This window comes from Pseudophryne corroboree, chromosome 9 (genome assembly GCF_028390025.1).
Source record: "Pseudophryne corroboree isolate aPseCor3 chromosome 9, aPseCor3.hap2, whole genome shotgun sequence".
Taxonomy (NCBI): domain Eukaryota; kingdom Metazoa; phylum Chordata; class Amphibia; order Anura; family Myobatrachidae; genus Pseudophryne; species Pseudophryne corroboree.
In genome coordinates, this window is record NC_086452.1 from 166801830 (window position 1) to 166813731 (window position 11902).

General features: G+C 42.9%; 1 protein-coding gene across 1 annotated transcript; it reads right to left on the reverse strand.

The window, feature by feature from the left end:
• Window positions 1–5032: 5032 nt before the first annotated feature.
• LOC134958761 (paraneoplastic antigen Ma1 homolog) lies at window positions 5033–6448 on the reverse strand. The gene has a single exon (XM_063941499.1). The coding sequence runs from the start codon at window positions 6446–6448 to the stop codon at window positions 5033–5035; it is 1416 nt and encodes a 471-aa protein (XP_063797569.1).
• Window positions 6449–11902: the final 5454 nt, after the last annotated feature.

Below are 11902 nucleotides of genomic sequence, written 5' to 3' on the forward strand. Positions count from 1 at the left end.
GGGCACCTCTCTATAGCGGCAATTATAGAATGCTATTACCGCATTAAGGCACCCCGTCTCCTCCACACCGACCTCCTCTTGCCGTCCTCTCTTACCGCATTAAGGCACCGCGTCTCCTCCACACCGTCCTCCTCTTGCCGTCCTTAACTCGTTTCCTCCTGGCCCCCTGCGCAGCAGCTCTCTCCTTCACTCAGGCGACAGGCGACTCTGATGATGCTGCGCAGTGATCGGCTGCTCCGTTTCTGTTTATCACCTCTCTCCGGCGGGTACTGCGGAGCTGTATAGATAATATTTCCTTCTTCTTCAGTAACCGGCTGTCGCTCCCCTCACAGCTTACAAGAGGCTGGCAGCTGAGCGGTGGCGGACGGACGGTGACGGACCTCTGGACGGACGGTGACGGACCTCTCTCTGCGGTGGCGGACGGACGGTGACGGACCTCTCTCTGCGGTGGCGGACGGACGGTGACGGACCTCTCTCTGCTGTGGCGGACGGACGGTGACGGACCTCTCTCTGCTGTGGCGGACGGACGGTGACGGACCTCTCTCTGCTGTGGCGGACGGACGGTGACGGACCTCTCTCTCCGCAACACTTTCTCTCCCCTCTCTCACGGCACTAACGGCTCTCTCTCCCTCCGCCTGCGGGTGCCTCTTATAGTTTTCTCCCCCAGCTCCAACGGCTCTCCTGCCGCTCGTGCATCTCATTTTCCTCTCGCTCACCAGACCAGCTCTCCTTGTTCAGCGCGAGGCTCCCTTCTCTTCCGCGAGGGGCTCTAGAAACTTCCCTAACCATCCATCGTTGTTAGGGTTAGGGTTATATAATAAACCTACTATATACACTCATCTATACATATTTTATACATATGTAAATATGCACTGTATACTAATACTGTTAGGGTTATATAATAAACCTACTATATACACTCATCTATACATATTTTATACATATATAAATATGCACTGTATACTAATATTGACAACAAATACTTAACTGGGTTACACTCTCCCCCTGGTGATCATGTTAAATTAATTTGAACCTGATCACCATGAATGAATATTATTTTCTGGCGTATCATTGACTACTTGATAATAACTATCAAAATAGGGCCAGGTAGATATAGAATTGGGGTACACGGTCCTGGGAACCATCTGTGGGGATCCCAGGTGATCATAGGTGAGTATTAATGGGGGTCGTCTCTGTCTCTGAGGCCTACTCATAGTTTCGCTTTCTGTATGCTCTTCACTATTGAGAGAATAAATATCTAAACCTCCCCTTAAACTATTACTTCCATTATCCAGATTACTATCATCCGTGTCAGAAGCATAGATAACTTCTTGATCAACCTCTGTCTGAATTCCCGAAGGCCCGGGTTTCTCTTCATCATTCCTCACTCCATTAACTTCTTTGAATTCAGTATCTTGATCGGTATAGTAATATCCCCAACTTCTTCCATTATCTGTCTCTTCGTCATCCTCTATGTCTCCAGTTGGTATTAATGGTTTTACTCTGCTACTGTTTGTTTCTTTTCCTGTTAAATTGTGTTCCTTTCTTCCTAGATTTTGACGTTCTATACGTACTTCTCTTCCTATAGAGAGTAGATTCTGTCTATGATGAGTTAGAACACCACCTGTTCCATTTTCTAACTGTATCCTATACACAGGTAAATTTTCAAACTTTTCAATCACTACATAAGGTTCCTCTTTCCAACGAGTGGAAATTTTGAATTTCTTAGATGTGCCTAATCGCTTCAATAGTACTCTATCCCCAGGGGATAGTACTTGATCGCGAACTTTTCGATCATAGTAAACTTTATTCTTTGCCCCTGACCGCTTGGCAACTTGTTCAGCTAGGATGTAAGCTTCCTCTAATTCCTTTCTCAATTTTTCTACATATTTTATGTGTGATCTGAAGGGACACCCGTCAGAAGAAGTTCCCATACACACATCAATGGGGAGTTTAGCCTCCCTCCCAAACATCAGATAGTATGGTGAAAACCCAGTTGATTCGTTACGGGTGCAATTATATGCATGGACCAGACGATTTATGTGTTTTTTCCAGTGCTGTTTACTTAATGGGTTCAAGGTCCCCAACATGTCTAACAAAGTCCGATTGAACCTCTCAGGCTGCGGATCACCCTGCGGGTGATAGGGAGTAGTCCTGGATTTAGCAATCCCACAACTTCGACATAATTCTTTTATCAATCGACTTTCAAAGTCCCTCCCTTGATCAGTATGCAACCTGTTGGGTAAACCGTAGTGGATAAAAAATTTATCCCATAAGGTGTCTGCTATAGTAGATGACTTCTGATTCGGGGTAACATATGCTTGGGCGTATCTTGTAAAGTGGTCCGTTACTATCAGTATGTTACATTTTTTTCCCGGCTCTACTTCCAATGTGAGGTAATCCATACAAACTAGATCCATGGGCCCATTACTTTTAAATGTCACTAATGACGCTGTTCTGACAGGTAATGTTTTCCGCATGACGCAATTCCCACAGTTTTGGCAATATTTCCGTATCTCTTTCCTCATGTTAGGCCAGTAAAATCTATCGACTATTAAATTCAGGGTTTTCTCGAATCCCAAATGACCATGTTCATCGTGCAGGGCATGTAGTACTGAAGAGCGGTACTTCCGTGGTAATACCAGCTGATATCGTTGTTGTCCATTTCTTTGTTTTATGCAGCGATACAAGATCCCTTTCTTGAAAATCAAATTTCTCTCTTGCCTTCTTAATAAAGCAACTTCTTCCCTCAATTCAGGCGTGATGGCTTGATCCACATTCCCCTGAACCACATATTTTATCACTGGATCATGCCGTTGCTCTTGCCATAATTGGCTCCCTTTTACTCTAGGGAGGTTTTCCAACTCCACATGACTAATCCAACAATATGACAAAGGTAGTGCTGCAGGTGTCATACCTAATGCTCCAACATGTTTGTTTCCAGTAATAACATCCACAAATATATTGTGACACATACTCTTGACTTCTCCTGCCGGTACTTCGATCCATATATCTTCATCATCACCTTCGTCTGATTGTTGTTGATTTGGGATTCTGGAGAGAGAGTCTGCATCTACATTATTGACACCAGGCCGATATTTTAAGGAGAAATTATACAAAGCTAGAGCAGCTAACCAGCGATGACCAGTTGCATCTAATTTGGCCGTCGTTTGTACATAAGTCAATGGATTATTATCCGTATGAACTTCAAAGTTCGTTCCATACAAATAGTCGTGAAATTTATCGACTACACTCCATTTCAGGGCGAGAAATTCCAATTTGTGAACTGGATATCGTCTTTCACTACTAGTGAGTCCTCGACTGATAAAAGACACTGGCTTCAATTCTTTTTGATGCATCTGATACAAAACTCCTCCCAGTCCATCTAATGATGCATCTATATGCAGAACGTAAGGTAGCTCAGGATTGATATAAGCTAGAACAGGAGCAGTTGTTAGTTTCTGTTTCAACGCCATGAAGGCAGCCTCACACTCAGGTGTCCACCGCGCTCCAAAAGGTTCATTAAGTTTATATCTTGGTACCCCCTGTAATTCCGACTTCTGTCCTATATTCTTCTTCCTATTGGAGGGAGGATATCCTTTCGTAAGATCAGTCAGAGGCTTGGCAGTATTAGAGTAATTCGGGACAAATCGGCGGTAATACCCGCAAAATCCCAAAAAAGATCTCAATTCCTTGAGTTTAACTGGGCGGGGCCAATTCTTGACAGCTTCCACTTTATCGGGATCAGTAGCCACTCCTTCCCTACTAACTATATGACCAAGGTATTTCACCTTGGACTGACATAAATAACATTTCTCCAGGGATAATTTTAATCCTGCTTCCATCAGTCTCTCTAAAACCTTGAGTAGTCGGTTATTATGCTCCTGTAAAGTGGCTCCAAAAACAATAATATCGTCTAGATATACGATGACCTCACGGTAATTCATGTCTCCTACTGTTTTTTCCATTGCCCTCTGGAAAGTAGCGGGGGCTCCTTTTACTCCTTGTGGCATTTGTATGAATTCAAAGAATCCAAGAGGGCATATAAATGCGGTTTTTTCCCGATCTTCTGGTTTCATAGGAATTTGATAAAATCCGCTTCTTAGGTCCAATACTGAAAACCATGAACTCCCTTGCAAGCAATCCAGTGCCTCATCTACTTTCGGTACCGTGTACTGATCTGCTACAGTTCTCAAATTTAACGTTCGATAGTCTACGCACATTCTTATGTTTCCATTTTTCTTTCGAGCAATCACTATAGGGGATGCATAGGGACTTCTAGATTCTATAATCACTTGGTTTTCTAGTAGACCTTTGAGGTGTTGTCTCACATCTTCGAAGTCAGCTGGGGCAATTCTTCTGGATCGCTCACGGAAGGGTGCTTCATCTGTTAATCTGATGTTGTGTTCCACTCCTTTAGCCTTTCCAAGGTCCCATTCTCCACTGGAGAAAGCCTGGCTTCTGGATTCTAGCTCTTTTATTAACGCAGACTTCTCCCCTTGGGTAATATCGCTCCCCTGAAAACATGAATCGAATTTGTCTAGCCATCCACTTGAACTCCTTTTTCCCTCTTCAGCTGATACACAATAAATCGCGACCGAATGCTCATCTTCTTTCTTGTGCCATTCAGTGAGGATGTGATAAATCCTGGTGTTAGTTCCAATTATCACTGGGGGTTCGTCTCTTCCTTCAGGAATCTCAGGACACACCAAAGCAAGGAGAGGCACTTGTAACCCTACTCTGTCATGGGCATTTTTATTAAACTCCAGGGTAACTTCTACATACCCCAAGTATGGGTATTTTTCCACACTCAAACCCCATATTACCAAACCACTCAACGGTTGAATGGGTACATCAGGGAGGTTGTTGTCATACCAATTTTTGAATATAATAGAGACTTGAGAACCGCTGTCTATTAAAATTTTGCAGGGACACCCATTTATTGTTGCTGTTACTAATGGAGCAGGCCCAACAAGTCCTTCAGGTAACCTCCCATTCCACCAGGAATTCCCCATGGCACAATTACTGACTTCTAGGGGGCCTGTGTGGGGTCCACAGACCGCCCCCGACCGTTTCCCGGCCCTGGCTCTTGATCTTGACTCTCATTTGAGGTTCTAGAATTATTTCGATTCATACTTCTTGTTGCATTACACTCAAAGGCTCGGTGTCCGGTTCTCCCACATCTAAAACATCCTCGCCCATAATTATTATTTCCTCGACCCTGACTCCTCACTAGGGGGCTGTCATCACTAGAAACCCTTTGCGAAGAACCCGTGGTGCTGGTACTTTGTGATGTAATAAACTGTTCAATTTTTTTATTCTGTTCGTCCATCATTTTTAGTATTCTTTCTTCAAATGTACTAATTTCGGCCACTGGCATAACCACCTTAACCTTTTTCACAACCTTCTCTCTCATCTCTATTAACACTTCCTCCTGTTTTATCTCCTTCAATAATTCATTAAAGGTGGGAGAGGGTTCTCTAACACCCGAACACCTCAATTTCTGGGCAACAGGATCTATAGTAGAAGCACCCCGCAGTAGTTGTTTCATCCTGCTTTTGTCAACGTCTTCTTTAGCTATGCCTCCTTTATCCACTATCTTATATAATAGTTTATCCAATCTTATTAAAAATACGCTCAACTTCTCTCCTGATTCCTGAAATGTATGATGCAGTCTGGAAGTAAGATCTCCTACATCTTCGAGCGTCCCGTATGCATAATCCAATGACTCAAAGTATGTATCTAAAGTGGCATTGGGATTGCTACGCCTAGCGGCTTGTATGATCCCCATAGCAGGTCCCCTCAGGCTTTCTACTACTCGTTGTCTTTTAATGCGATCCGGGCATTGCCACTCTTCTGTTTGTTGCACCGCAGCTTCTTTCCAAGCCTCATACGTTTCTTCTCCTACTGGCACTGGGGTAATTCCAGAAAATATCCGCAACCGTCGGTAACTTCCTTCGTAATGCCACCTCTCTAGTTGGGTCACCACTCTATCCATGACAGCTTCAAACTGGTTGTTTTCAGTCATATTAGCATTACTATTATGAGCATCTCCCCCTTCCCTACTCTCTTCACCTCTATTAAGGTTGCTCTGTAAGGAGCCAATGGCAGCAGATATGGGTGCGCTAGTAGCTTCTCTATCCTGCGTATTAGGCCAGGTGACGCTCCATCTCCTTCCAGATTCTTCACTAGCTACCACTACTGAGGGTATTACTTCCGCGTCCAATTCTCTATCGGTCTCTATCAGAACAGCCACTGTTCTTCCCAATCCTCCAATCCACTTGTCAACAATCTTGGGTCTAAATACTCCATACAATGTTGCTAATTTCTCTGTGATTTCTTCATCAGAAAACTCCGTAAAATTTCCCCCTATACTTAAACATTTCTTGGGATCTTTCCCTTTCCTACAACACCAATCACTTATATCTTCCTCTGTGAATTTCTCCATTGCTATTTACTGAGTAATGAACCCTAGGATCTCAGCAGTGCCTCCAGTTGTAACCCTCCTTTCAAACTGACACTTGAATTAGATCTGTTATAGTGTCAAAGGGTAATTATACTACAGCTGTGCCTCCACTCAAGCTTCTCATCACTAGATAGTATATGTGTATAGGGCGAGGCTCGCTTGAGTAAGCCTACACCTGGTATATAATTAGTATTATTGATTTTGAAGTAATATGAAATATGCAAATATATGTAATTAAATACCTGTTTCTTCTGTCTTCCAGAGTTTTTTTCAACCAGTTATCTTCAATTGGACCCAAAAGACGGTAAGTAAAATACAAAGTATACTTTAATATAATGGTAACATAACAGTTTCCTTAGATAATATACTCTGTTTAAACATACACCACTATACAAATATCTTGCATGCAATATAAAAAACCCACTCCAAAAAAAAGGGCACCCAAAGTGCCAGAGTGACCCGGGTACTCTAATTATACTATATATACTATACCACATATATATTAGTGCACTTCTTTAGAGCTCATGCATATGCAATACAATTTTATTTTAGTAGTTGTAACACCTTAGCTGGATTGGTTGATTTTGGTGAGATTGACACAAAGTCCCGGTAATCACTATACTGTAATTACGCTATTACTATTCTTGGAGTCTTTCGGGCGGTGGGGGGTTTATTAGTCTCTCTTCTATACTTCGTCATCTGTGTATTAGTTAAATAGTAGAATATACTAAAGACTTTGAGCCACAATAAGGATAAAAGAGTATTATCACTCCTCTTATAAATTCAGGTGTAGTTTTTATTAAATACTCCAAGAGGTATCTTTATCTTCCCGGTTCATGTAGAACTTACTTGGGCTGAAGATAAGGTGAGGTTATCCTTAGTCTACTTTAAAAGTATTATAGTCCTTTGTTATACTGATGAATCTGAAGTGGTTGAATCCTGGAATAATATAAAGCTCTTTAATAATAAAAGCGGAGCAATTAATTCTTATAATCCTTCTCTTTATATCGCTGTCTTTAATCCTTTCAAATGTCTTTAAACATAGAGCGAGCGTTGTATAATTATTTATAATTCAGGGGATCTGTTAGAAATTGCCGCTTAATATATTTCTCCATTGAGACATACTATACTAATAGCATCAGAAGTCTACAGATGGTGAGCTTTAAAGTGTCATAACATATGAGGATCACTATCCTCTCTCTCTATGCTCCCCCGACTCTCCAGCGACAGTTTGTGAGAGACGCACACTTTTTTCCAGTCTGCAATTCCTGATCTCATCTATATGTGAGTAGGGGAATATAATGATGCGTCAGGCGTCACTCTCTCTCTCTCTCTCTCTCTCTCTCTCTGATATCCAATATGTGTGTAAGTAGTTTTGTTTACTATAGTAAGTGCTCCTTGGATAGTTGTAGATAAACTACATAAACTACCTATTCTTCTGTCACAGTGTAACAGCTCCTCATCAAAAAGCATAAGTCCCCCCGCTGTGTCTTCCTACAGTATGGACTGCTCACTACAGCGGGCAAATTACGTGGGCACCTCTCTATAGCGGCAATTATAGAATGCTATTACCGCATTAAGGCACCCTGTCTCCTCCACACCGACCTCCTCTTGCCGTCCTCTCTTACCGCATTAAGGCACCGCGTCTCCTCCACACCGTCCTCCTCTTGCCGTCCTTAACTCGTTTCCTCCTGGCCCCCTGCGCAGCAGCTCTCTCCTTCACTCAGGCGACAGGCGACTCTGATGATGCTGCGCAGTGATCGGCTGCTCCGTTTCTGTTTATCACCTCTCTCCGGCGGGTACTGCGGAGCTGTATAGATAATATTTCCTTCTTCTTCAGTAACCGGCTGTCGCTCCCCTCACAGCTTACAAGAGGCTGGCAGCTGAGCGGTGGCGGACGGACGGTGACGGACCTCTGGACGGACGGTGACGGACCTCTCTCTGCGGTGGCGGACGGACGGTGACGGACCTCTCTCTGCGGTGGCGGACGGACGGTGACGGACCTCTCTCTGCTGTGGCGGACGGACGGTGACGGACCTCTCTCTGCTGTGGCGGACGGACGGTGACGGACCTCTCTCTGCTGTGGCGGACGGACGGTGACGGACCTCTCTCTCCGCAACACTTTCTCTCCCCTCTCTCACGGCACTAACGGCTCTCTCTCCCTCCGCCTGCGGGTGCCTCTTATAGTTTTCTCCCCCAGCTCCAACGGCTCTCCTGCCGCTCGTGCATCTCATTTTCCTCTCGCTCACCAGACCAGCTCTCCTTGTTCAGCGCGAGGCTCCCTTCTCTTCCGCGAGGGGCTCTAGAAACTTCCCTAACCATCCATCGTTGTTAGGGTTAGGGTTATATAATAAACCTACTATATACACTCATCTATACATATTTTATACATATGTAAATATGCACTGTATACTAATACTGTTAGGGTTATATAATAAACCTACTATATACACTCATCTATACATATTTTATACATATATAAATATGCACTGTATACTAATATTGACAACAAATACTTAACTGGGTTACACTTTTAAAGAACATTTCTAATTATTTCCAATAATTCATGATCCAAATTGTAACACTGTTCTTGGCTTTTGCTCCCTCTTATAATGGAAATCTAGTTAGCATGTCAGAAACTGAACTGGGTGCTTATCGACCAAAACTCAGTATAAGTACATATTAACAATGATAAACATTTATTAGAGAGGTAAAAAGGATAATATAAATAAATTATGCAGTGTTTGTAAAAGTAAAGACTGCAGATAAACAGTTACGCTTAAGGGGGGTACTCATGGAGCGATAATCTAAGCAATCTGCCTAGATTGCTTAGATTTTAAGCATGATCGCTCCGTGTGTACCCCCCACAGCGATAGCGATGCGCACCCACGCGCATCGCTATCGCAGGTGCTAGATAGGCCAATCTAGCAGGTCGCTCATCTCACCCGCTGGGTGAAATGAGCGCCGCCCCCCCATCTCCCCCCGCACACTCAGCACACATCGCGCTGTGCTGATCGGTGGGAGAGATGTGTGCTGAGCGGTTCGCTCAGCACACATCTCTCCCACATCGGCCCATGAATACGGGTCTTAGGTTCTTAGTAAAACCTGTGCATATAAAAAGTGTAACCAACACAGCACCCCTGATGAAGCTCTGCACTTACCGGAACAAGGGGGGTAATTCCAAGTTGATCGCAGCAGGATTTTTGATAGCAATTGGGCAAAACCATGTGCACTGCAGGGGAGGCAGATATAACATGTGCAGAGAGAGTTAGATTTGGGTGGGGTGTGTTCAATCTGCAATCTAATTTGCAGTGTAAAAATAAAGCAGCCAGTATTTACCCTGCACAGAAATAAAATAACCCACCCAAATCTAATTCTTTCTGCACATGTTATATCTGCCTCCCCTGCAGTGCACATGGTTTTGCCCAATTGCTATCAAAAATCCTGCTGCGATCAACTTGGAATTACCCCCAAAATGCAAAGGACTGCTACAATGGAAATATCTCTTGTCAGCGGGAGCTCAGCCAGTGAGAGAATGTGAATACGGACGTGGCTACAGCAACTTCAAACTACATTTGTAGCACCTATAGAAAAAAATTAAGTCACAGTTGTCCAAATGTGTAATACAGAGAAAGCCAGCTGAAGCTTCAGTAAGCTCTAATGCTGTGTATGATGGCAGTGCTGAGCAAACTGTTCTATAAAAAAAAAAAAACCCACAAACTGTACTAGTACCAACTCTACTTGCTCCCTAAATGAGTCCCCATTTTTATTATATCTGAACATTTGCAATATTTGCGCAAACAAATTTTTAAAGACCCAAAGCTTCATTTTTAAGTATTTTATGGATTGTTAGTTTTCATATACCTTAACTGATTATAATGTGTGTAGAAACATTTGTTTTATTAAGAATGATTTTAGAGGAGGTATTCTTTAATATATCCATGGTAACTGTTTATAAGCACAGCTCTTACTGAATCCTAAATATAACTATTTGCAATATTGTCATAAACTTTTAAAACACTCCAAATATTTACTTATACCATCCTTTTTACCATTCTAAATATTCATCATTTCTAGAACTTACTTATACTGAGTGTTGGTCTACTTAGACATATTTATTAATTATCTGATACCTAAACCCCGACAATAGCAATTTGTTATCGCAACTGTTTGTGGAAATATGAATTTATAGATCGCCTGGTGGTATGAAGAAACACCCACAAGGACACGGACCCTGAAAGGAGCTTATCTCTACGGTGTATAAGAAGGTGGCAGTACAAATGGTGTAATGATTAGCATTACTGCCTCACAGTACTAAGGTCATGGGTTCAATTCCCACCACGGTTCTAACTGTGTGGAGTTTGTATATTCTTGCCATGCATGCAAGAGTATCCTCCAGTTACTCTGGTTCCAACCACAATCCAATAATATACTAGTAGGTTAGTTGGCTGTGCATGTATATTTGTTTAGGGCAGACTAGATGGGCCAAGTGGTCCTTATCTGCTGTCATATTGTACGTTAAGTGTGGTCCCTTCACTTTCTTCGGAAGCCATCTGCTAACAACACATGCGCATGTGTTGAGTGCCAGGGAGGGTCCCACTGATCCCTCTCCAGTAGTTTTTCCAAAAAGTTCTGCAATAAGTTACAATGGCTAATGCTGTTCTGGAGATGGCGTTGGCTACCGTTGTAAAATTCAGCAAAAAAGCAGCCCCCGTTTTCTATGGGCTGCTTTTGCCGGTGAAAACTGGGAATCGCAGTAGATATCTGCTGCGGTCTCATGTACGTAAATGCTGGAAATACATAATATTTGTGGGTACACCCCCCTCCTACAATATAGTGCTAAAATATATTAAAGCAGAATAGTAAATATAATTTATTCTTATTTGGTATCAAAAATGGATGAAATATATAATCAGGATTTAGTAAAACTCCTATGCTCAGTACACATGGCTAAACTACAGAACATTTCCCTATTGGCTTCTCTAAATAGAAGCAAAGGGTTCTGAAAATAAATGTTTTACTACTGATAAAATCGCATTGCTGGGGACCGCCCAGCACATGGCAAGGCTGGCCCGCATAAGTAGCGCCGCCCTGCGTTGCGATCACATTTAAAATGTGTTCGCATTGCAGGAACAATGAAATAGAGGTAGACCCCCTGCATACGCAGCCAGACTGCATGTGCAGGCAGGACAGCGCCGTATTTCCAGTCTCAGGAAAAGCATGCAACATCAACCACGAAAACAGCCATGACACATCTGCTTTTCCTGCGCTACTCCCTAGCAATGCCATGCCTCCGCCCCAATGCGATTGCATCATGCAGGGATGTGATCACATTTTGAATGGTCACGCATGAGCAGATGGCCAAAAATAGTCCATTTGCAAAATCGCAAAATAATAACAGACTCTGAATAACTCCCAAAGTTTCCTGTATTCAAG

What these genes read in the sequence shown, in the direction of transcription:
- LOC134958761 (XM_063941499.1), bottom strand. Translation starts at nt 6,448, where the DNA reads ATGGAGAAATTCACAGAGGAAGATATAAGTGATTGGTGTTGTAGGAAA.